The sequence below is a fragment of the Oncorhynchus masou genome, chromosome 5 (genome assembly GCF_036934945.1).
Source record: "Oncorhynchus masou masou isolate Uvic2021 chromosome 5, UVic_Omas_1.1, whole genome shotgun sequence".
NCBI lineage: Eukaryota > Metazoa > Chordata > Actinopteri > Salmoniformes > Salmonidae > Oncorhynchus > Oncorhynchus masou.
In genome coordinates this window covers 58532929-58560341 of record NC_088216.1, presented here as the reverse complement: position 1 = coordinate 58560341, position 27413 = coordinate 58532929, and the positions used below count along the sequence as shown (strand labels likewise).

The 27413-nt window shown below is 41.2% G+C and overlaps 1 protein-coding gene across 1 annotated transcript; it reads right to left on the bottom strand.

The window, feature by feature from the left end:
- Positions 1-8289: 8289 nt before the first annotated feature.
- Positions 8290-23787, bottom strand: LOC135539958 (6-phosphofructo-2-kinase/fructose-2,6-bisphosphatase 4-like). Its single transcript, XM_064966233.1, has 14 exons — positions 23595-23787; positions 14634-14750; positions 14423-14519; positions 14038-14104; positions 13540-13614; positions 13347-13403; positions 12939-13060; positions 12563-12770; positions 12338-12484; positions 11964-12068; positions 11765-11894; positions 11490-11552; positions 10973-11037; positions 8290-10068 (listed from the first exon to the last, which is right to left on the bottom strand). Exons 1-14 carry the CDS (start codon positions 23713-23715, stop codon positions 10009-10011), a joined length of 1434 nt encoding a protein of 477 aa, XP_064822305.1. The 5' UTR covers positions 23716-23787; the 3' UTR covers positions 8290-10008.
- Between the last annotated feature and the right edge of the window lie 3626 nt (positions 23788-27413).

The following is a 27413-nucleotide window of genomic DNA, read 5'->3' as shown; positions in this document are numbered from 1 at the left end:
CACAAGAACGGTGAGCAAAAATCCCAGAACCACATGGGGGGACCTAGTGAATGACCTGCAAAGAGCTGGGACCAAAGTAACAAAGCCTACCATCAGCAAGGGCATTGAAGATGAAACGTGGCTGGGTCTTTCAGCATGACAATGATCCCAAACACACCGCCCAGGCAACGAAGGAGTGGCTTCATAAGAAGCATTTCAAGGTCCTGGAGTGGCCTAGCCAGTCTCCAGATCTCAACCCCATAGAAAATCTTTGGAGGGAGTTGAAAGTCTGTGTTGCCCTGCAACAGCCCCAAAACATCACTGCTCTAGAGGAGATCTGCATGGAGGAATGGGCCAAAATACCAGCAACAGTGTGTGAAAACCTTGTGAAGACTTACAGAAAACGTTTGACCTCTGTCATTTCCAACAAAGGGTATATAACAAAGTATTGAGATAAACTTTTGTTATTGACCAAATACTTATTTTCCACAATAATTTGCAAATAAATGTGTAAAAAAATCCTACAATGTGATTTTCTGGAATTTTCTTTCTCATTTTGTCTGTCACGTGCCACGTGTCATAGTTGAAGTGTACCTATGATGAAAATTACAGGCCTCTCTCTTCTTTTTAAGTGGGAGAACTTGCACAATTGGTGGCTGACTAAATACCTTTTTGCCCCACTGTATGCATCAGCCTACTAATTATACAAATATGCCCTATTATATTTTTTTAAATTAATCACATTTGCTAGCCTATAGGCCTACTTGTAACTGTGTAAGCTGCATGTGCTGCACCAGAATCGCATGTTCTCTCCTGCTTTGTTATGGTTTGAATGATGTGCGTAATTCCAGTCGATATAATACCGTATAAAACAGTACAGTACAGTAATACAGTTCAAAGATTAGCCTACTGGAGCTAGTCTAATCTATTGACCCAATGGGTTGTATTGTAACTATTTTATTATAGTGCAAGTATATTCATGACGTCATATAAAAGGTGATTGGACAAGTTGGTCCGTGTGCATCAGTCTCCTGTGTTATGTTACTTGTTCTTTCATTAATGTCAACCAAAGTGATATTCACCTCTGGATTCTTTACATAAAGCATAACACTACACCGAAGAGAGCATATAGCTTGCGACATCTATGGGCTCTTCTGTTTTTCTGTCATGCGTAATATGCAGTAGCCTATATCACATGTATTGGATATTGGCCGCAATCATGTGAGCCTTTTTGGGCTTGAGCTCACTAAATGTTAATGTAGGGTTCATAAAATGTATTTAATATGGTTCGTTAGATTCAGGTAGCACCAGGTTATAATTTTCATGCTGATCAAAGCTACAATCAAATCCAGAAATATTTATATGCTTTATAATGCTTTTGAATGACACTTCCGGTTTTGTAGGGAAATACCGGGTTTCCCGGGAGAAAAGGGATTTATTCTCGGAATGAAACATTTGTAAAATACCAGGAAAATATTCAACCCTAATGTGTAGCACTTGTTGTTTATCAAGCTGACAATCTATTCTCGGTAACTACATACATAGAAATAGGATAGACTGCCAACAGTAGTTTTTTTAATGACACAAATGTTAGCTTGATCTACTAAAAACAACAATGTTAGCTAGCTAATTAACATATTTCATGGCCAAGATGTTCAAATGTTCATAGATGACCAGCAGGGTCAAATAACAATAATCAGTGGTTTTAGAGGGTGCAAGAGGAGTAAATGTCAGTTGGCTTTTCTTAGCCAATCATTCAGAGTATCTCTACCATTCCTGCTGTCTCTAGAGAGTTGAGAGAGAGAACATAAATTCACACAGGACACCAGATAACATAGGAGAAATACTCCAGATATAACAGACTGACCCTAGCCCCCTGACACAAACTATTGCAGCATAAATACTGGAGGCTGAGACAGGAGGGGTCAGGAGACACTGTGGCCCCGTCCGATGATACCCCCGGACGGGGCCAAACAGGCAGGATATAACCCCATCCATTTTGCCAAAGCACAGCCCCCACACCACTAGAGGGATATCTTCAACCACCAACTTACTAACCTGAGATAAGGTTGGGTATAGCCCACGAAGATCTCACCCACGGCACAAACCGTGGGGGAGGGAGGGGGGGCACCAACCCGGACAGGAAGATCACATCAGACTCAACCCACTCAAGTGGCGCACCCCTCCTAGGGACGGCATGGAAGAACACCAGTAAGCCAGTGACTCAGCCCCTGTAATAGGGTATGAGGCAGAGAATCTCAGTGGAGAGAGGGGAACCGGCCAGGCAGAGACAGCAAGGGCAGCTCATTGCTCCAGTGCCTTTCCGTTCACCTTCACACTCCTGTGCCAGACTACACTCAATCATAGGACCTGCTGAAGAGATGAGTCTTCAAAAAAGACTTAAAGGTCGAGACCGAGTCTGCGTCTCTCACATGGATAGGTAGACCATTCCAAAAAATTGAGCTCTATAGGAGAAAACCCTGCCTCCAGCTGTTTGCTTAGAAATTCTAGGGACAGTAAGGAGGCCTGTGTCTTGTGACCGTAGTGTTCTTGTAGGGATTTTTACCGGAAAGTAGAGCATTGCAGTAGTCTAACCTAGAAGTGGGAAAAAGCATGGCTAAATGTTTCTGCATCTTTTTAGGACAGAACGTTTCTGATTTTTGCAATGTTACGTTGATGGAAAAAAGCTGTTCTTGAAACAGTCTTGATATGTTCATCAAAATTGAGATCAGGGTCCAGAGTAACGCAGAGGTCCTTCACAGTTTTATTTGAGATGACTGTACAAACATCAAGATTGTCAGATTCAACATAAGATCTCTTTGTTTCTTGGGACCAAGAACTAGCATCTCTGTTTTGTCTGAGTTTAAAAGAAGAACATTTGCCACCATCCACTTCCTTATGTCTGAAACACAGGCTTCTTGGGAGGGCAATTTTGGGGCTTCACCATGTTTCATCAAAATGTACAGCTGTGTGTTGTCCGCATATCAGTGAAAGTCAACATTATGTTTCCGTAAGACATCACCAAGAGTTAAAATATATATTCCTACACTTAAATAACCCTTGACTAACGATTGCATCTGAAGCTGGGCTTGCAGCACAGCTATCCTCGCCATAAGGCAATCATTCTCCTGTATATTAAGAGTACAGTGCCTGCAATTAGAAGTCATCATGTTAATGTTACTACTTAGCTTCGGATGGTGAAGGTTCTGACAAACCACGTCCAGATAAAGCGTCCGGGGTGAAAAAGTTGAATGAAAAAAGTCGATGGAAAAAATACAAATATAAAACGACACTTAAAAAGTAAAAAAACGTAAAGTTGGCAGGTACAAAGTAAGGTTAGCAAAAAAACTCACAGCAGCACGTGAACAATTATTAGACACTATTCAATCATCTCTTGTTTTGGAGTAAGATGGATGTCTAAACCCACTAACAATTTATGTAGGTGTTCTTTGTATGATATGAAATGTTGAGTATAGTGTATTTTTTAGTCATTGTACATTCCCTGTTTGTCTGATTTATTTGGTTGTCACCCTCATTTTGTCTGATATTGCACAGATTTGCAGCAGAAGCTGATGTCCTTGAAAGGGGATACTTAGTCAGTTGCACAACTGAATGCATTCAACTGAAATGTGTCTTCCGCATTTAACCCAATCCCTCTGAATGAGAGAGGTGTGGGGGCTTCCACAGTGCCCGGTCAACAGTTGTTGTTGGGGGTTAACTGCCTTGCTCAAGGGTAGAATGGCAGATTTTTCCACCTTGCTGGTTCCGGGAATCAAACTATCGACCTTTCGGTTACTGGCCCAACACTCTTTGTGCAGGTGTAAGTATTCCTGTATGGCTGACCTAAGATGCATCCTATCTCCTCACCTGTACTGTATAGCAACTGTATTGGAGGAGAAGGTACAAGGTCCCTCACCTTCGACCTTCTCCAAATGGTTTTGATAAGGAGGCGATGAGAGGAATCGAGGAAGGATGAATTGAGAAAGAGCCTAGCACTCACCCCTCTGCTACACTCACTGACCTCCTCTGCATCAACCTCAGCAGCCAGCAGAGCACTGTATGAACGGAGTCAATCTAGTACCCACAGAATTAATTTTGAGGGTATTTAATTCTGCTACATTGACTCAGATCACACAGTCGGCGGCTGAGTTCTACTGTCTGTGGTGAAAGGGGTGTGACTTGCAGAGGTGAGATGCAGGTGAGTTGTAGTAGCCACTGTGATGTGATGTCATCCACCTGAGACTTGAAGTCGTGTCTCGTCCTGTTTATCATGAATGTATCTACAGTGAACAAAAATATAAATGCAACAATTTCAAAGACTTCAAAGAGTTACAGTTCACATAAGGAAATCAGTCAATTGAAATAAATGCATTAGGCCCTGGAGTTCACATGACTGGGAATACAGATATGCATTTGTTGGTCACAGATATCTTTTAAAGAAAGTAGGATAGCAGATCAAAAAACCAGTCAGTATCTGGTGTGATCACCATTTGCTTCATGCAGCGCAACATCTCCTTCACATAGAGTTGATCAGGCTGTTGATTGTGGCCTGTGGAATGTTGTCCCACTCGTCTTCAATGGCTGTGCAAAGTTGCTGGATATTGGCTAGAACTGGAACACGCTGTCGTACACGTCGATTCAGACCATTCCAAACATGCTCAATGGGTGACATGTCTGGTGAGTAGGCAGGCCATGGAAGAACTGGGACATTTTCAGCTTCCAGGAATTGTGTACAGATCCTTGCGGGATGTTGCCGCGCATTGTCATGCTGAAACACAAGGTGATGGCGGCCGATGATTGCCACAACAATGGTCAGCAATTGTGTTCGTTGTCTGTAGCTTATGGCTGCCCATACCATAACCCCACTGCCGCCGTGGGGCACTCTGTTCACAATAATGACATCAGGAAACTGCTCGCCCACATGACATCATACACGCTGTCTGCCATCTGCCCGGAACAGTTGAAACCGTGATTCATCCGTGAATAGCACACTTCTCCATCGTGCCAGTGGCCATCGAAGGTGAGCAATTGCCCATTGTTTTCGGTTACGACGCTAAACTGCAGTCAGGTTAAGACCCTGGTGAGGACGACAAGCATGCAGATAAACTTCCCTGAGACGGTTTCTGACAGTTTGTGCAGAAATTCTTCAAATGTGCAAACCCACAATTTCATCAGCTATCCGGGTGGCTGGTCGCAGATGATCCTGGGCTGGTATGGTTACGGTTGAGGCCGTTTGGACATACTGCCAAATTCTCTAAAACGACGTTGGAGGCGGCTTATCTCTGGACATTCCTGCAGGCAGCATGACAATTGCACACTCCCTCAAAACTTGAGACATCTGAGACATTGCGTTGTGACAAAACTGCACATTTTAGTGGCCTTTTATTATCCTCTGCACAAAGTGTACTTGTGTAATGATCATGCTGTTTAATCAGCTTCTTGATATGCCACACCTGTCAGCTGGATGGATTATCTTGGCAAATGAGAAATGCTCACTAACAGGGATGTAAACAAATTGGTGTACAGAATTAAGAACATTTTTGTTGTTGCATATTGAACATTTCTGTGATCTTTTATTTCAACTCATGCAACATGGGACCAACACTTCTCATGTTACAGTTATATTTTGTTCAGTATATACAGTGCCTTCAGAAAGTATTCAGACCCCTTGACATTTTGTTACATCTGAATACTTTCCAAAGGCACTGTAGAACTTGTTTGTTCAGTTTGTCACAAAATACTAACTTCTCATTTTGTAATGAAATTATGGTGCGCTGTAGCACCAGATGTAGGGAACCTCTTGGATGTGCGTGCATATAAAATGTGTTATTGTTTTGACAGTTGAAAAGGTCTATAGAAATGTGGGTACAATTTTGTGGACAAACTACAAATCGCACGTTAAAACCTCGTACAGGTCGGACCCTTTTTTCCCCGCCTAAAATGACACACCCAAATCTAACTGCCTGTAACTCAGGACCTGACGCAAGGATATGCATATTTTGATTCTATTTGAAAGGAAACACTTTGAAGTTGTTGGAAATGAGAAATTAATATAGGAGAATATAACACATTAGATCTGGTAAAAGATAATACAAAACAAAACAAAAAACATACCTTTTCTAAAAATAAAAAAAAGTTTGTTCCATCATCTTTGAAATGCAAGCGAAAGGCCATACATTAACATAGGAGCATAGGTGTCATTTAGAATTTGTCCACAAGATGGCAGCAGGTGTGTGCAAAGTTTCAGACTGATCCAGTGAAGAATTACCTGACTACACAACATTTTGCATCAAGTCTGCCAGGAGTTTGCCCAAATTAGTCAATTTATACATTTAGAAGTACATAACTATAGAGAACATAAAAAATGCTATGGTAATAATAGCTTCCCCACAGAAAAGACACATCTAGATGGCTGGGTGGGGTGAGTGTGACAGAAGTGGGGTCAAACCGTAGAACTCAGCTCCAACATTTATTTTCAAACAAAACTACATTACATTTTATCTCTGGGACCCTCAGGATGACAAATCAGAGCAAGATTACTGAATGTAAGTACATTATTTAGCCTCAGAGGTGAATGTATCAAACCAGTTGCTGTGCACAATCATTAAACAATAGCATGGTATTATATATATAAAACACTTTAACAAGGCACCCCTGTTACAGTTTTTGACAATTGCTTACACATGATATCTGAAACTATGCCTCCTTTTCTCTAGACTCTACACACAAAACCCCAAAACAGACACACATGCAAAACATCACATCTCTTGCAAAACAAACACTTAATTCCAAACAATTTGAACTCTTCTCAAAATTGTTTTTGCAACAAAACTCTACACACAAACCATAAAATCCGCTCTTATACACGCCAACTACACACAGATTTGAAAAATGTAAAAACACTACCATCTTGTGTATTTTGCATGTTCAATGGAGTCCACGGCAGTTCATCATAGCACTCACACGTACACAAATATATACAATATGTATGCATATTCAGTATATATTTCCGCTATAACGTAACGTATTTTCATACATATTTTGGGATGAACAGTAACAGACAAAACAAATACAGCACAATATAAACAAATAGGCTTGTTACTATAAAGAAAAAAACAATTAGGGTGCATCCTGTCTCCTATTTGTGTCTGGCCACAGCACCCATCAACATCACAAGCGATGTTCTCTCTGGCTAAACAGTGGGGGAAGTAGCGTATTCAGCCCTGGCATGCCCCCTCGTTTATGTCACCACAGGCCTCCTCTTTGTCCTCGTCCCCCTCTTACTCTCTCCAAAATTTGCCTCCATTGTTGTCCAAACCAAGAAAGCCAACCGGAATCTATTTATAGTGTACAATCTCTGATTTCTAAGTGAAGAAATTAGCTTTAAGTGTTTTCACTCGTGAGCACTGGGTGTAGGTAATCGGCAAATGAGTGTGGCATTTTGAATGGCAGTGTTTTCCCAAACGAAACACAGGATCTGTTAGTTTTGAAAGATGTCTAATGTAGAGAACTGTGTTTAGTAAAAAGTGTTTTAAAATTGCAAACTGAGTGTAAAGCAGATAACGTACTTGCAGATTAGGTACATGAGTTTATGATTCACTGAGTGTGTCTCAAGTACCACTTTTAATGTGTAAGCGATTGTAAAAAAATATAAAAAAATATTTGCATTCCAGGTGACTACCACATGAAGCTGGTTGAGAGAATGCCAAGAGTATGCAAAGCTGTCAAGGCCAAGGGTGGCTACTTTAAAATACAGTTGAAGCCGGCAGTTTACATACATACACCAGCTAATTTTCAGTTTCTAGTAGGTGTTGCTTGAGAACATGCTCTTTGCTAAGAAGCTATAATTATATATATTTAACCATTTTAATTGATAACAAATCACAGTGAGGTACTTAATTGTCACGCAATTTGTTTTGATATTGAGATAAAAACAGCTGCTTTGGTCATGTTTAAAAAACAGCTTCCTATTTGAATGTTATGTATAATACAAATTATACATCTCAAGCCAAAAACATGACAGCATCCTCTGAGGGGATAGCAAGCATTTTTGAAACTGTCTGTTTGAGATACAAGTTTGAGGTGGGGTTTTTGAAGTTTCTCTCACTTATGCTTTGGCCACAAATACAAGTATAGGATGAATCAAAAACACTATTTGGGTAGGAGTTAAGATGTGCTTTTAAAAGTGAGACTTTCACTGGACAGTTAAGGCCAAGGCTTGAGTATGGACTCTATAAATATGGCTCTGACTAGAACTACATGAAACACTTCAAAGAAACATTTCTTTTAGCAGAAGACTACAGCAAGAGATTTAACAAAAAAAATATTTATTCCATTTGGATGATGTAGATATTTACATTGAATGCATCATATTCTTGGCACGTTGACAAACAAGTCAAAAATGAACAAACAAGACATGGTGAACCTGCTGAAAACGATAAACAACCAGTGAGCGATTTATTGACATTCACAGCATTACTGACAACTGATTATTATGGTGATCATTACTTGTGTTTACACAGATATTAGTAGTCATTTCAATTGATTTGTCATGACACTACAGATGCTAAACTACAGCAGCATTTTAGACATTGAGCAATAGAGCCAAACACATTCTAGATATAGCAGATCACTGATGCAACATGAAAAAAAAGTCAATCAGTTTAGATTTGAACTAGATGACGAGGACCTTGATTGAAAAAAATAGATGTGCAAAACCACCTTTATGTGTCTGATTTTATACCAGACATATATATATTTAAAAAAAAAATAATATTACCTACAATTTATGTCCCCACCTAGAGTCCGATTCCAAATATCACATCTTCTGCAGCGGTTAAAAGCAGTAGTTGGTTTTATAGGAAATTCACAAAATAAAAAACAGCTTTAAAAAAACACTTGTTAACAGACAAATGGTTGGACAAAAACTAAAATACTAAGAACAAGGAGTATTACATTTAGCTTCCACAGGCTGCCAATTCTGATCTTTACCAAATGATTGGCAAAAGAGTTGATCTGATTGGTTAAAAGGCCAATTAGTGGACAAAGTTCAGAACTGGGCTGCCTGTGTAAACGCAGCCAGTGTCAAGACACTTTACAATTTGATTAAAAGCCATATGTCTTGTATATAAAAAAGGTTTCACATCAGATTGTCCTTACATTGTTCATAATACACTCACACACATACAAAACACACTCACACATACCCCGATAGTGGGGTGAATCACCATTGAACTGGATTCCAGTTCTCTAGACGTTTTGACAGGCAGCCGAATTCTGACATTTTTTTCACAAAATTGTTTTTGATCAATCAGATCAGCTCTGAGAAATATCTGATATGATTGGTCAAAAGACCAATTTGTGGAAAAAAGATCAGGATTGGGATGCCTGTCTAAACACAGCCAATTTTGCACAGAAGGAAAGACACAGATCAGGTGAAGAACCAAGATTAAACAAGTATGTTTTTTTTTTAAAGAACCTTAAAAAAGGGGAAATCAGCAGTTGCTAATTACATTTTTGGACTTATAAATTAATGATTCTTGAAGAATAAAATGTATAAATGCCTCCATCAGAACCCAAAATCTAAGCTTTTACTCCAATGTTTGTAACCAAAGTAAATGTAAACAAACACTATATAGCCTCAAAACATGGTTAAAACTCAATGTTGATATCATGGATGGTAATCCCAATTTGAGAATAGTTACATTTCTCCAGCCCATCCCTCAGCTTTTTACCGAAACCGGGGATCACTCTTCGTTATTGTTTCCTCTGCTGATTGCCACTTTAGATAGAAATATGTCAAATGAAAGATTCGGATGCACTCTTTTCAAATCCCGCTGCAAGGATTTTTTTAAATAGCAATTTGCATTGATTGGTATCACGCCGAGAGTCGCTTCCTGATTTGACAGCTCTAACGCCGTTACACCTACGACATTCCATGAATAAAAGCAATGAAACTGCTATACAGTTGTCAGTTATCGCAGGTGAAGGAAGAACTGATTGAATCTAAACTTTGTGCACCGTCACTCATCACTGGTGGGCGGGGACTGTGAACAGGGCTTCTTCCGGCATCCGTGAAATGTCTACATTCTGTACAATGAAAAGAGAGAGAGAAAGCAGTCAGTACTAGGACACATAAGGTTAGTTTAATTTAACCTTTTTCTCTCTGTTTAGCTGTGTTCATATTGGCAGTTTGAAGTGACTCAAATCCTACTTATTTGCATATCCGATTCGAAATCGGTACTTCTTCCTACAGCCAAAAAGTACATAAGATCGGATACCTAGGTGGTTTGACGTCGGTTACAATCCGATTTCTGGCCATGCAACTTCTGTCTGAACGGTCAAATCAGATTTATGCCCTCAAGTGGTTTATTATTAGTCATATTTATTTTTTCATTTTTTATTTAACTAGGCAAGTCCACTAAGAACACATTTTTATATATCTTGTTGCTTGCGTGTGGTAGCAAACTAGCTTCTTCATTGTGTACATAAAAATGAGTGAATGTGCTAGAAAGTTAAACAGCTTCCTAGCTAGCTAGTTGAGTGCTGTGGCTAGCTAGTTGAGTGCTGTGGCTAGCTAGTTGAGTGCTGTGGCTAGCCAAAAAGGACTGGTTTTGAAAGTTGGATCATCTTATCTTGAGGCTTTAAAAGTGTTGTTACACTATGATTTTGAACATTCAAAGCAAACATCCATGGCAGGCATCGTTGTCACCTTAGCACGCTACATAACGCCTCAGTAAAAGGAAGCACGAGCACCACTACCAATCAGCCTACACACCTGTCATTACTATGACTACTGTAGCCTTGTCAGTAAATGAATGCTGTCTAAACACACAAATCCGATTTGGTAACTTGTAACTTGCTGTTTGGACAGTCAGTAGTCCAAAATGTATTTGAAAAACAAAAAAACGTATTTGAGCATTAAGGCCTGCAGTGTGATCAAGGCTTTTGAGAGTGCAAGCCCAGAAAGAGTGCTTCTGTCTGGGGTACCTACCTCTGGCCTGTCCCTATGGGTGTTCACAGCTTCCACATTCAACCAGACAGACTCTACTTTACATCCTACATGAACAGGATGGGAGACAAAACAAAACATGTTCCTTCGTCAGACCACTAGAGAGCAGCAGCAGTACACTGGGTCTAATACACAGATCAACACTACTAAGGTACATAAAATATAGGTGACAGTGTAAAGGATCCAGGTGTTCCGAATCAAATGGATAAATACATGTCATTGGAGTAAATATGCATGGAAAAAAGCAGGGGCGCAACTTTTATAAAAATATAAAACACTAAAGCACACAATGCCACTTTTTGTATCACAGTGTAATGATACAACTGTGTGTGGGGGTGGGAGGACATACACAAAAATGCTATTTCAGAATGTGTGAGGAGGGGGGGGGGGGGTCAGGTCCCCAGTGAAAGTTGCACCCCTGGAATAAAAGCATCTCATTGAAACCACTATGCTGTGTTTATTAATACTTTCATGCAGTTATTGATAACAGTGTCCTCACCATACGCCACAGGGGTCAGCTTCAATACAGTGTGCAAAGGGCACTTCAGGTAAGGTAGCTCCTCTGAAGAACAAAAACAGAACAATGTTGTAAAAGCCTAAATGGATTCAATTGAGTTAGAGCTACTAAAATCATATACCAATGCTTATCTGATCATGACTGATGAACAGCACATGCAGAACACTCACTCTCCTATATGCTCAGTTTGTTATTGAATAGTAGGAATTAAACCGTAATACTGGGGTGTGTTGGGTATTTTAAGAGATATATGGTACCTGCACTCTTATCCAGGAAGTAAGCGAGCAGGCAGCGCATAACAGCCTGGTGACAGATGACCAGGACATTCTCCTGCCTCTCCAGCTCCATGATGACTGGCTCCAACCGCTGCACCAGGTCCTCATAGGACTGAGGGGACAAGTAGAGGCCTGTTAACACACACTTTGTCAGTCAGTGTTGGTGCTGTGATGGACTCACCTCTCCTTTAGGGTAGCGGTAGCGGTATTTGTCCTGGTCTCTCAGTGAAAACTCCACAGGGAAATGTACCTGGATCTCCTCATACGTCAGCTCTTCACACACACCCTAGCAGAGGGAAACAAAGTAAAACAAGCTGTTTAACAGCAGGGTTAGGATACATGGGAAGTGGGAACCACCAATCCCATTGGCTGACTCAGAGCATAATCGTAGATACACTATGAAAGAATAAATACAAACAAAATACCAAGTCTAAACACATGTAACAAAAAACTAAAATTTGTTTAACAGCAGGCTTAGGAAACATGACATTGAAATTAAAAGGACACATTAAATTCATATTTTAGGCCGAAATTGCACACACACACAAGACTTACAGCATTGATCTCGTTGAGAGCCTTCCACTGCTCATAGGGGACAGCCACGGCCTCGGCTGTCTGAATGGTTCTCTTCATCTGACTGGTCCACACCTTCAGATTCTTAATGTTTTGCTCCTGGATAAACTTCCCCAGACACTTTGCAAACTGCCCAACAGAAAAGGGAGAGAAAGATTGTTGCATATACATTTTTATTACGAAAAGACAGATGGCAAATCAACAAACCTCCTTGCCCCTGCCAGACAGGCCCGAGTCTCCTCCGATGCGTCCTTTGACGTTGAGGTCACTCTCTCCATGGCGACACAGGTAGATGGAGCGTGGTGTGATGTGGATATTCATTAGGTAGTAGACAATGCGGCTCTGGATGTGGTCCAGCACCCTGTTCACCAGGTATCTCCGGCCCACGTCCATGATCTTAATGTAGGACAGATCCCTGGGGTGGGGGATGGAGTAGGAGTGACTATCAGATCTATTAGCAGTGTGAGGTTAAGACTGCTGACCTTGTCCATGTGTATTCTGAGTATGTGTTTGCATTCTCACTTGTCTAGTATCTTGTCAAAACGTATTCTGAAACCACAAGTGTGTGTGTGTGCGTGCTCACCTGTCTAGAACCTCATCCAGTGGCTGGTAAGAGTTCTCGTAGCACTTGATTCTCTTCATGAAGTCCTCGATGACCTCCTCTGTATTACAGTCTATGTAGTCAGGACTACCCAGCTTCACTTGCTGCACAGACAGATATGAAATACAGACAGTAAGAGGATATACAGACAGTAAGAAGAAATTAGTCTAGAGAAAAAGAGGAAACCCATCTTGCGTGTCTGAATGTTTGCCAGGGCATATCAACAGAAAGATAGTACAAATTATTCATCAGGAGGCCTGTCACACAGGAATATCAATTATTAAAGCAGAAGTCTTGAATTTTATGAGCAAGTATGCTTAATAATGTCTGATCTTTTATACAACCAGTGACACACGAACAGTGCTGAAAGATAGGAGAGATGTCACACACCGCTATGTTCTCTGCAATGACATCAGGGTCTTCACACACAGACTCCACAAAGAACACCTGGGAGGTTGAAAATGAAGATTCCGTATATAAAATACATTACAGTGAAATATACTGTACACTATAAGGAAAGATAGTGAAGCCAAAGAATAGACAATAACTACAGATAGTAACACCTGGCCCTGTGGTTCCATACCTTAAAGCCATTCTGCTCTGCAAACCTGGTGATGGTCCATCTCCTCTCCCTGGTGGTGTTAGTGGCATCAAACACCTGTGGCAATGAAGGCCAAACTCCAGTCAGTCACAACATCCTCATTGCATTCAGGTTAGGAGTCCCGGCAGCATCATGCACATACATGAACATGTATAGGAGTTGCTGCACTTACCCAAACAAGTCTTGTAGACTGAAGAGCAATAGTGGGAACAAGGGTGCACACGCCAAAACACAAGTTATTCTCTGCATAGTAGGCTAGATTAATTACATACCTGTATATTGAATTTAACATTCAAGACAGCCCTGGCATTTGAATACATGTACCTAATCTACATAAATACATCCAGTAAATGTAATTACCAAGCAAGAAATAACTAACTATTGGCGTGTGCACCCTTTTCCCACTATTTAGCAACATCCTCATTCACACTGTGATCATGAACCAAACAAGTCACCGTGGGCCTGATCTGCTCTACTCACCGCCACCTGGCCTCCCTCCACAGTCAGGTACTGGCACACATCATTCAGCGCCGTCAGTGCACACTGCCTATGGGTGGACACGTACACAACAGAATCAGAAAGATGGCAAGAAACTACTTCAAGAGAGAATGTAGGTACAGATCTATGATAATTAACTGAATTGAAACTTTGCTAAAATAAAGCAACTGGGTCAAAATGTATTTTGTGGATATTAATGCAAATAGATACTACTCCCCCCCCTTTCAACTGTATCTGCCTAGTAGAGCCCAACAAAGAGCCTATTCCCTGTAACTTTGGCCTGTAATGAGGGATAAGTGAATAGAGTGTTGGGTTAGGCCTAACTTGTCCCATGCATTTCAATCCATCAGCCCTTCTCCAGCCTCACCTCCTGATCTGCAGCCCCTCTTCATTGTCTGGATGGAAAAACTCAAAAGACTTGTAAATCTTCACACACTCCCTCCTGTACTGACCCACGTTGAACTCTAAACAACACATAGATACTTTTAGTCAAGATGAACATGCTTATAGGGTAAACCCTATTCCCTGTGTGTATGTGTCTGTGTGTGTGAGACCGAGAGAAAAACTTGACCTAGTACCTTTGGTTGGCACACCAATCCAGTTGAGATAGCGGGTCAGCTTCTTGGAGATGTAGGTCTTCCCTCTTGCTGGGAGGCCCACCGTCACAATGAGGGTGGGACAGTTGGTCATACATACTGAGAGAGAAAGAGGAGATACAGAAAAATAGGAAGAGAGACAGAAAGTTGAATGAACTCAGACATTGTGAAAATCAGTGGAAGGTACAGTCTGTTGTTGAATCAAGTGGGACCTTGCCCCATTAACGCAGATACTAATCGAACAACTCAGACGTTGATTAATGCATAGACTGGATGGAGTAGCTTTGGGTGATCATTTGAGTGAATGTAAAGCAGACACAAACAGATACATGCATTCACAATGAGAATTGAAACCCCTAGCATATCTGAGCCAACTGAGGAACAATGAGAAAGTAGAGTGGAGAGAGGAGAAGTAGGCATGAATAGTGTTGTTGACAGAGGGAATCTAGGAATAAAAATAAATGAATAAATTGCTCCCATACCGGAGAGCAAGTCAAACAGACTATGGCTTTGCAAAGGCTGGTGAAGCTGTGAGACACATATTTGCAGATGTAATTATACTAGGGTAAGTAGACCTGACGCTAAGAGGGATCCACAGACTGCACACAGGCATACTATCCGATGAGCCTAGAACAACCAACTTACAGTGATCAACTACAGAACAGCCTTATTGAAACCATCAACAAAAGTTCAAAAAGAGTGACACAGCATAAAACGCTGACCAACTGCTTGCTCCTAGTGCTGAGGGCAGAAAAAGCATCTAATGACGTACTTAGCTTTTCTACGAGTGGTCTGAAGCAGGCATTAGATTACGAGCTCCTACGAATGTTGAAACGATGAACTTAGCCTTAAGATGCTTTTGGTAAACCGGGCCTGGTTTGACAAAGTCATCCTGTGGCCCTCTTCTAAACAGAGGGGAAAGTATGCAACTGTCCTACAAACTCTGGCTGCTAACAGGCTATCCCTCCTCCTTGGTAAACAAGCAATTGTAATCCCCTCCACTGACCCTATGAAATCACACCAAGCCTGGCATGGTTCTGTGTTCTAGTATTTTTCCAATTACTGTGCCAAATATACAATGAGCCAAAGTGGGCACAACCACCTCTGAAATCTTCAGCGGTTGCACCTGAGGGAGAGTCGAGCTCAGCACAAGGGAGAGTCTGGAATAGGTCAGAGGGAGAAGTGTGGTTTTTTAGTGTGAGGACACGGAACAAGTCAAACCTAAAATATTACAGATTCTAAGCAGTGGCTGACTGAACCCTTGGTTGGCTCAGCAAAAAGTAGACCGTTCCACAGGAGGTGAGACAAACCAAGACTGCAGAGTAATCATCTGCTGCCTACCTACCACACACAAATGACACTGCCCTCCACACAAACAAAATCTCTCTTCTGCAACACCGTTATGCAGCAGTATACCACCCTGAATAACATTGCTGGCTTTCCTTTGAAGCTACGCCGGGTCAGTCCTTGGATGGGAGATCAGATGCTGCTGAAAGTGGTGTTGGAAGTCCTTTAGGGAGCACTCTGCCCTCTGATCAAAGGAGATCTCAATGCCCCAGGGTAGTGACAGGGACACTGCCCCAAGTAGGGTGTCGTCTTTCGGATGGGACGTTAAAACGGGTTTCCGGACTTCCTGTGGTCACTAAAGATCCCAAAAGTAGGGATGTTAACCCAGGTGTCCTGGCTGAATTCCCAATCTGGCCCTCATACCATCATGGCCACCATCCCAGCTTCCAATTGGCTCATTCATCCCCTCTTCCCCCCTGTAACTCTACCCCAGATCATGGCTGTAAAAGATATGTTCTTAGTCAATTTACCAGGTAAAATAAGGATTAATTAAAGAAATATGCCCTCTAAGGAAATGTTTTTCATAAAACCATCTAGGGAAATCCCTGTTGGGACCCGAACCCACAGTGAAGGGACATATGGAAGTTCTGTAGTGAATCAGTAAGTTTTCCCCAACTGTTTGTTTTGGACTTTTGACGATGGTTGGCTGCCTGTTATTCTGCCGCGCAACAATAACAGTGGCTCATATTGATCATTTACCAGTCCCTTCTCAATGCTGCTGGGCCATGGACAAGTGGACCAAACAAACAAATACACAAACAGGCGCTCCTGTGCTGTCCTTTCCATAAGTTCAACGTCGCCTTCACAATATATTTGCTCAAATTATGTTTAAAGGGCGGCTGAACTCACAGAATTTGCCTGGGCTTTTCTGCTGCTCATTAAGAAAAACGAGATTTGCGTCTTGGGGGGGGGGGGGTAGTTGTAACACTGACGAAGATGAGGACAGACAGTGGAGAGCAACCTGGACGTCTCGGCCAGCGGAGCCCTTGAGTGGATGTTGAACTGGATGTGGAATGAGCTAGACGGCACAGAGTTTTTAATACACGTCCGGACACCATCTTGTAGAGCAAAGAGAGCGAGCTATCTGTCGCAGCCAAGGGGAAGCGGTGGCTTATCGGAGGACGCTGCTAACTTGTACAACACATTTCTTCTACTACAGCTCATCTCACAGGCTCTTTGTGCTAATTCTACAAATATACAAAAGAGTACAAAACATTAGGATCACCTTCCTAATATTGAGTTGCCCTCAGAACAGCCTCAAATCATCGGGGTATGGAATCTACAAAGTGTTGAAAGCATTCCAGTGAGTTGGCAGGATGTCCTTTGGGTGGTGGATCATTCTTGATACACACAGGAAACGGTTGAGTGTGATAAACCCAGCAGCGTTGCAGTTCTTGACACACTCAAACCAGTGCGGGTGGCACCTACTACCATACCCAATTTAAAAGGCACTTACATTTTTGTCTTGCCCATTCACCTTTGAATGGCACACATACACAATCCATGTCTAAATTGTCTCAAGGTTTACCAACCATTCTTTAACCGGTCTACTACCTTTCATACACACTGACTGAAGTGGATTTAACAAGTGACATCAAGAGATCATAGATTGACCAGGTGAAAGCTATGTCATGGAAAGAGCAGTTTTGTATACTCACAGTGCATTGGTTCAATATCACCTTCTCACGATAAAAAGCCATAACAATTTTTCCATCCTTACTTTCTATGCTACAATACTGTATTGATTGTTGCTATTAATAATGGAAACTCCAGCTATTTATATTTTCCTGTTGAGAAACAATATCCCATGTATAAATCCAGTAATGTACAGGTGGCCACATTTGAGAATGACAAATATTAATTTCCACAAAGTTTGCTGCTTCAGTGTCTTTGGAAATTTTTGTCAGATGTTACAATGGAATACTGAAGTATAATGACAAACATTTTATAAGTGTCAAAGGCTTTTATTGACAATTACATGAAGGTGATGCAAAGAGTCAATATTTGCAGTGTTGACCCTTCTTTTTCAAGACCTCTGCAATCTGCCCTGGCATGCTGTCAATTAACTCCTGAGCCACATCCTGACTGATGGCAGCCTATTCTTGCATTATCAATGTTTGGAGTTTGTCAGAATTTGTGGGGTTTTGTTTGTCCACCCGCCTCTTGACGATTGACCACAAGTTCTCAATGGGATTAAGGTCTGGGGAGTTTCCTGGCCGCGGACCCAAAATATCAGTGTTTTGTTCCCCGAGCAACTTAGTTATCACTTTTGCCTTATGGCAAGGTGCTCCATCATGCTGGAAAAGCCATTGTTCGTCACCAAACTGTTCCTGGATGGTTGGGAGAAGTTGCTCTCGGAGGATGTGTTGGTACCATTCTTTATTCATGACTGTGTTCTTAGGCAAAATTGTGAGTGAGCCCACTCCCTTGGCTGAGAAGCAACCCCACACATGAATGGTATCAGGATGCTTTACTGTTGGAATGACACAGGACTGATGGTAGCACTCACCTTGTCTTCTCTGGACAAGCTTTTTTCCAGATGCCCCAAAATGTCAGAAAGGGGATTCATCAGAGAAAATGACTTTACCCCAGTCCTCAGCAGTCCAATCCCTATACCTTTTGCAGAATATCAGTCTATCCCTGATGTTTTCCTGGAGAGAAGTGGCTTCTTTGCTGCCCTTCTTGACACCAGGCCATCCTCCAAAAGTCTTCGCCTCACTGTGCATGCAGATGCACTCACACCTGCCTGCTGCCATTGCTGAGCAAGCTCTGTATTGGTGGTGCCCCGATCCCGCAGCTGAATCAACTTTAGGAGACGTCCTGGCCCTTGCTGGACTTTCTTGGGTTCCCCAAAGCCTTCTTCACAACATTTGAACCACTCTCCTTGAAGTTCTTGATGATCTGATAAATGGTTGATTTAGGCGCAATCTTACTGAGAGCAATATCCTTGCCCGTGAAGCCCTTTTTGTGCAAAGCAATGATGACTGCACGTGTTTCCTTGCAGGTAACCATGGATGACAGAGGAAGAACAATGATTCCATTACTGAATTATTCTTTGTAACAAATCAAACATTTAAACACCATTTTAGAAGGTAAAGTAAAAATCCAAACCAGTCAATGATTGCCGGCCCTATCGCCAAACCCTACGCTGGCAGTTATTGTTGTTTCCCCATGAGTCACTGTAGAAACAACATAGCCACTACCACTTCCTCAAAATAGTCAGAATTAATATAAGATAAATATTCATTAATATAAGATAAATCAAGTTACCAAATTGATTTTTTTGCAGAGGAGGTCTTAGTCGCGCAACTTTATCTGGCTAAGGTGTTTGATGCACTATTTCTCAAGCAAAGATGGACCATTTTTCATGGCCAAAGTCTAACTCCGCCTCTTTCTCAGTTTTCAAACAGAAACGGAGGGTGCCTTTGGTGGGTCTTCGAAGTGTCATTCTGGTCATACGCGCCAGAACCAAAGCAGGTAGTTTGTTATCGAAGCTAGCCAATAACTCCTCCAGTATGTGTTGATGTCATTTTACAGGATTTGTTTTTGGACAGAAGATGTAGAGAATCGGTAAGATATAGCACAGTTTCAATTCTCACTTCAAATCAAAATCGCATTTGTCACATGCACCAAATACAACAGTTATAGACTACCATGAAATTCTTGCTCACGAGCCCTTCCCAACAATGCAGAGTTAAAAAATATTAATATAAATACAAATAGTAACACGAGGAATACAACACACAAGAATTAAGCTACATACAGGGAGTACCAGTACAAGACCAATGTGCAGGGGTAAGAGGTACTTGAGGTAGATATGTACATAAAGGCAGGCTAAAGTGACTAAACAACAGGATAGACAATAATAGAGTAAAAATAACTGAGTAGCAGTAGTATATGATAAGTATGAAAGTGTGTGTTGTGTCTGTATGTGGGTTTTGTGTAAGAGTGTCGGTGTAACGTGTGTGAATGAATACACACACACACACAACAGTTTGGGTGTCACTTAGAAATGTCCTTGTTTTTGAAAGAAAAGCAAATTTTTTGTCCATTAAAATAACAAACTTGATCAGAAATACAGTGTAGTCAGTTAATGTTGTAAATGACTATTGTAGCTGGAAACGGCAGATTTTTTAAATGGAATATCTACATAGGCATACAGAAGCCCATTATCAGCACCCATCACTCCTGTGTTCGCTAATCCAAGTTGATCATTTTAGAAAGCTAATTGACCATTAGAAAACCCTTTTGCAATTATGTTAGCACCGTTGAAAATGGTTGTGCTGATTAAAGAAGCAATAAAACTGGCCTTCTTTAGACTAGTTGAGTATCTGGAGCATCAGCATTTGTGGGTTCGATTACAGGCTCAAAATGACCAGAAACAACGATATTTCTTCTGAAACTCGTCTATTCTTGTTCTGAGAAATTAAGGCTATTCCACGAGAGAAATTGCCAAGAAACTGAAGATTTCATACAATGCTGTGTACTACTCCCTTCACAGAACAGCGCAAACTGGCTCTAACCAGAATAGAAAGAAGTGTGGGAGGCCCCGGTGCACAACTGAGCGAGAGGACAAGTACATTAGTGTCTAGTTTGAGAAACAGATGCCTCAAGTCCTCAACTGGCAGCTTCATCAAACGGTATCCGCAAAACACCAGTCAACGTCAACAGTGAAGAGGTGACTCCGGGATGCTGGCCTTCTAGACAGAGTTACAAAGAAAAAGCCATATCTCAGACTGGCCAATAAAGAGAAAAGATTAAGATGGGCAAAAGAACACAGAAACTGGACAGAGGAACTCTGTCTAGAAGGCCAGCATCCCATAGTTGCCTCTTCACTGTTGAGACTGGTATTTTGCTGGTTTGCTGTATAACAAAAAAATAAAAACAGGTGTTAAATCAAAATATATTTCAGATTCTTCAAAGTAGCCACCCTTTGCCTTGATGACAGCTTTGCACATTCTTGGCATTCTCTCAAATAGCTTAATGAAGTAGTCACTTCGAATGCATTTCAATTAACAGGTGAGTCTTGTTAAAAGTTCATTTGTGGAATTTCTTTCCTTCTTAATGCATTTGAGACAATCAGTTGCGTTGTGACAAGGTAGGTGTGGTATACAGAAGACAGCCTATTTTGGTAAAAGACCAAGTCCATATTATGGCAAGAACCTCTCAAACAAGCAAAGACAAATCACAGTCAATTGTTATGTTAAGACGAGGTCAGTCAATACGGAAAATTTCAGTGCAGTCGTAAACAACATCAAGCGCTATGATGAAACTGGCTCTCATGAGGACCGCCACAGGAAATGATGACCCAGAGTTACCTCTGCTGCAGAGGATAAGTTGATTAGAGTTACCAGTCTCAGATTGGAGCCCAAATAAATGCTTCAGAGTTCAAGTAACAGACACATCTCAACATCAACTGTTCAGAGGAGACTGTGTGAATCAGGCCTTCATGCTTGAATTGCTGCAAAGAAACCACTACTAAAGAACACCAATAAGAAGAAGAGACTTGCTTGGGCCAAGAAACAGAGGTATGGACATCAGACCGGTAAAAATCTGTCCTTTGGTCTGACGAGTCCAAATGTGAGATTTTTGGTTCCTAACCGCTGTGTCTTTGTGAGACGCATAGTTGAATGGATGATCGCCGCATGTGTGTTTCCCACAGTGAAGAATGGAGGAGGTGGTGTGATGGTGCTTTGCCGGTGACACCGTCAGTGATTTATTTAGCATTCGAGGCACACTTAACCAGCATGGCTACCACAACACTCTGCAGTTATACGCCATCCCATCTGGTTTGTGCTTAGTGGGACTATCATTTGTTTTTCAAAAGGACAATGATCCAACACATCTCCAGGCTGTGTATTTGACCAAGGAGGAGCGTGATGAGTGCTGCATTAGATTACCTGGCCTCCACAATCACTCGACCTCAACCCAATTGAGATGGTTTGGGATGAGTTGGAGCGCAGAGTGAAGGAAAAGAAGCAAACAAGTGCGCAGCATATGTGGAAACTCCTTCAAGACTGTTGGAAAAGCATTCCAGGTGAAGCTGGTTGAGACAATGCCAAGTGTGCCTACTTTAAAGAATCTAAAATCCCAAATATATTTGGATTTGTTTAACACTTTTTTTGGTTACTACATGATTCCATATGTGCTATTTCATAGTTTTGATGTTTTCACTATTTTACAATGTAGAAAATAGTAAAATAAAGAAAAACCCTTGAATGAGTAGATGTGCAAACTTTTGACTGGTACTGTAAATAAATCAGAGGCACTGCGTAATGGGCAGGTTTGTCTCAGGTCCTGCAGCTATCAGTGGATAGAGTGTAATCAGCCATCAATCATGACAATTCGCCCTCGTAAATCATAGTCCACAGATGGATAGTCCGGCATCCCTGCGACACTAGCTAAACTGCTCTGAGACCCCCATCCGTGGGGGACTAGGCTACAGCCTGAACGCCTACCTACCCAAGATTCCCAAACCAACATGTCTCCAGTACATGTACTCTGTTAATTTGATTATGTTGACAGTTTGAGAAATTGCCTGAGCTGTGCTGAGAATTTGAAAAGAATGAATGCCAATGGTCCAATATTCTAGAACATTGCATACGTACATGTTTGGTCCGAGTCCGCAGACACAGAGACGCTATAGTCTGGCATTCCATTGTGACATAGCTTCGTAGCGCTCTGAGACCACCATCCACGTTACTAACAGCCCTAATGCGCACCTTGCCAGAATTCCCAACCACTGCACTGCGTCTATTTGAACGTGTTGACAGTTTTGATTGAGCCACGCAGATAATTCGAAAATCGAGATGTATGAAAGCCAATGGTCCAACATTGTAGAACACGCGTTTTGGACTTTAGTGGCACTTTAATGGGCAAGTGCATGATTGTAATCCAAACCAACCCTCATGTAAATTGTGACAACCTCAGTTACACACATCTCACAAAACTCTGTTTTGGAATAGACTGACTTTATGACCAAAGGCATCCTACTTACACGTGTTAGTCAATTTTGCCATTGGAATACGTGTTTGACTAATACCGATGCCACATATGCAATTTCCACTAGATATGTTGCTTTTAGCATTCAGTTTCCCTTTAAACATGTTTAGTTAAACAATAAAATAACCTTGTTTTACTCTACATCGGCATGGTTAAGTTGATCGGTTGTGCGATCACCGGCCAACGGGCGCGTTGTCATGTGCGTGTCATCTGCCTGGTCTAATTCAATTCTGAGCGCTTCCATACCCTTTCGATATCATAGGCCATTTCTCTAGCAATTCATATAGTCATAGCCTATGCGTAATTGCAATATTTGCATGAATAAACATTTGAAAATGGAAATACCGAAATAAAAATATTTTAAAAAGTGGATTCATTTAAGACGAAATCGAAATGATTCAATATTAGGCTAGTCCCTTGAAGAAAATCCTGACCTTGACATGCTGCGCAACGCCACTGTGTAGAACACCTTGGAATCTCGAACTTCGATGAAGTACAACATATCTACATTTGTTTAAAATATAAAGTATTTGGCCAAATCGAGCATGCCCATGCGCTGTTGGCACAAGCCGGTGTTTCTCCAAGGCAACTTACCCCTTCTTTGTAAAATGTGTACAAAGAGCCCGTTTTTCCATGGCATCCATATTTTCTTCAGCGGGTTCTGAGTAAGCTCACGGGGTGATGTAGCCATTATATTGTATTCGTTGGAAGTCATCCTGGTCGCTGCACCTGTCCCGTTTTAAGCGACAGAAGCGATATTCTACTTAATGACAGCTAGTTTGAGCAACAGAGCTGCGAGGGAATGATATCATATTGGCCGAGGAACATAAAACGTACATCATTACCGTAATGTCACTACGCTGAGCGCAACAATTGGTGTAGGCTACTTTTATTGTCATTCAATAAAGTTGAGCAAAACGTTGTAATTTAGGCTATTTTCTGTTTATTTACGTTTCTATGAAGATGACCTGCCATTAACTCAGAGCATCTGTGTGTGAGGTCTGACTTTATTGTATGGGGCTTACTTGAAAAGGGATGCCAGTGTCAATGACTTCCCTGTTTTATTCTACAGGCCCAGGCTTAAATGCAACATTAACATAATAACATGCCATGTTATATAGGAAGACTATTAATGCTCCAAATACTGTCAGTTAGGAGAAAATATACATAGCCCGTTTGATTTTAAAATGCATTGTTCACGTTATAACAATATGGCTACTGCACGCTACAATTTAACAACCCAACTGTGCTTGTACCGTAATATCGTAGAACAGTGCCCCAAAAAGAGGGGCGCACTAAACTAAAGTAGGGGAAAGATAAAAAAACGAGTCTTCCGCTGTTCGCATGCAACGCACATGGACAGAGAATGTTGATGTGAATTTAACCAATCACAGGTGAAAAGAGGAAATGCATCATCCAATGGTAAGGCCGACACATTGGTCAGGAGGGCGTGTTCACTGAATGGGATCTAACGATAAACAACACATCATGCTAATTCATGGCATATATTCACGTTAGTTAACAGCAGTCTTACAGCAACCTGGCCAAACGGGGTGATAAGCGGTAGTGTAATGTACTTAAATAAAAATACTTTAAGGTACTACGTAAATCGTTTTTTGGGGTATCTGTACTTTACTGTTTATAGTTTTGACAACCTTTAATTTGATTTAGGAATGTAGTGAAGTACGTGCTTTTTACTCCTTACATTTTCCCCGACACCTAAAAGTACTTGTTACATTTTAAATGCTTAGCAGGACAGAAAAATTGTTAATTTCTTGCACTTATCAAGAGAACATGCCTGCTCATCCCTACTGCCTCTGATCTGGCAGACTCCCCAAAGACAAATGCTTGTTTGTAAATGAAGTGTGAGTGTTCCCCTGGCTAGCTGTAACAATAGTGCAATCTGGTTTGTTTAATATAAGGAATTTGAAATGATTTATACTTTTACTTTTGATACTTAAGTACATTTTAGCAATTTAATTTGCTTTTGATACTTAAGTAAATGTAAAGCTCCATCTCAGTGCTAGAGGCATCACTACAGACAATGGTTCGATTCCAGGCTGTATCACAACCGACTGTGATTGGGAGTGCCATAGGGCAGCGCACAACTGGCCCAGCGTCGTCCGGTTTAGGGTTTGGCCGGGGTAGCCGTCATTGTAAATAAGAATTTGTTATTAACTGACTTGTCTGGTTAAATAAAACCCAAATACTTTTACTCAAGTAAGTATTTTACTGGGTGACTTTCACTTGAGTCATTTTTTTTATGAAGGTATCTTTACTTTTACACAACAATTGGGTACTTTTTCCACCACTGGTGATAAGTTTCCCTACACAGAAAGTGTCATTGAAACAGAGTTGATTAAAAGTTCATTAAATATGTTTATTATGCCACTAACAGTCGGTATGTGCTTTGAACTGTAGCAATATAATAAACACAGCTTCTAACCAGTTTGTTGTTTTATTGTGCCTATATCGTAATATAATAGAACAGTGCGCCCTCAATAGTGCATCTGACAGCATATTATGCTAAAAAGAGGGGCGCCTCGGCAAAATGAAGGGGAAAGGTTAAGAAAACGCACTAGTTTGAGAAAAATACGTCTTCCGCTGTTCACATGCAACGTACATGGTCAGTGAATGTTCATGTGAATTTAACCAATCACGGGTGAAAACGGAAAAGGCATCGTCCAATGATAGGGCTGACACATTGGTCGGGAGGGCGTGTTCACTGCATGGGGAGCTGAAGATAAACGCAGTGGTCAAAGAGTGGAAGGTGTACAATTCATTCATGTTCAGCAATTCGAACAAACTGTTCAGAACAAACTCCCTTCCTCTGCCTCAAAATAACCTGGATGAAAATAATCCAAGGTAAACATACCACACACAGTACATAACTGTATTTTGCAACAACACATCATACAGATTCATAGCATAGATTCACAGGTTAGTTACAGCAGTCTGACAGCTTTATCCACTATCTTCCTGAACAAACTGGGTGATTATGAGTTTCCCTAATCAGAAATTGTAATTGAATCAGAATCGATTAAAAGTTAATTAAAACACGTTTATTATGCCACTAACAGTAGGTCTGTGTTTTTAATTGTAGCAATAGGATAAAAAACAGACTTTAACCAATGTGTTGTTTTATTGGCCCGAGCTGACAAAGTTCTACAAATGGACAGAATATTGAATCATGTTGCAATATTGTAGCTACAGTTTTCCAAAATTGCCAGTACTCACTTTCAGAGTAGAGGGATCATAGCACCCCCTTGTGGCATTTCCTAGCGGAAAACTGTGGACTTTCTAAAAACACTGGGAGGGGCTGTGCACCCACTCAATCCCCCATTGACACCAAGTAACATAGTAATGGAGATAATGCAATCATATCTATCCACACACACACACACACACACACAACCGGTCAAACGTTTTAGAACACCTACTCATTCAAGGGTTTTTATACGTTTACTATTATCTACATTGTAGAATAATAGTGAAGACATCAAAACTATGAAATAACACATATGGAATCATGTAGTAACCAAAAAAAGTGTTACAAAAAATTTAAATGTATTTTATATTTAGCCACCCTTTTCCTTGATGACAGCTTTGCACACTCTTGTCATTCCCTCAACCAGCTTCATGAGGTTGTCACCTGGAATGCATAACAGGTGTGCCTTCTTAAAACTACATTTGTGGAATTTCTTTCCTTAATGTGTTTGAGTCAGTTGTGTTGTGACAAGAACAGCTCAAATAAGCAAAGAGAAACAACAGACCATCATTACTCTAAGAAATTAAGGTCAATCAATACGGAACATTTCAAGAACTTTGAAAGTTTCTTCATTTGCAGTCGCAAAAACCATCAAGCTCTATGATGAAACTGGCTCTCATGCGGACTGCCACAGGAATGGAAGACCCAGAGTTACCTCTGCTGCAGAGGATAAGTTAGAGTTACCAGCCTCAGATAAATGCTTCACAGAGTTCAAGTAACAGACACATCTCAACATCAACTGTTCAGAGGAGACTGTGTAATAAGGCCTTCATGGTCGAATTGCTGCAAAGAAACCACTACTAAAAGGACACCAATAACAAGAAGTCACTTGCTTTGGCCAAGAAACACGAGCAATGGACATTAGGCCGGTGGAAATTTGTCCTTTGGTCTGATGAGTCCAACTTTGAGATTTTTGGTTCCAACTGCCATGTCTTTGTGAGACGCGGTGTGAGTGAACGGATGATCGCCGCATATATATATATATATATATATTTCACACCGGAAAGCATGGAGGAGGAGGTGTTATGGTGTGTGTGTGAGTGTGGGGGGGGGGGGCTTTGCTGGTGACAGTCTGATCTATTTAGAATTCAAGGCACACTTAACCAGCATGGCTACCACAGCATTCTGCAGCGATACACCATCCC

What these genes read in the sequence shown, in the direction of transcription:
- LOC135539958 (XM_064966233.1), bottom strand. Translation starts at nt 23,715, where the DNA reads ATGACTTCCAACGAATACAATATAATGGCTACATCACCCCGTGAGCTT. An exon ending in CTCTCAACGAGATCAATGCT is followed by an intron (nt 12,069 to 12,337) that starts GTAAGTCTTGTG and finishes TCCCTCTGCTAG; the next exon opens with GGTGTGTGTGAAGAGCTGAC. An exon ending in GCTGACCCCTGTGGCGTATG is followed by an intron (nt 11,038 to 11,489) that starts GTGAGGACACTG and finishes CTGTTCATGTAG; the next exon opens with GATGTAAAGTAGAGTCTGTC.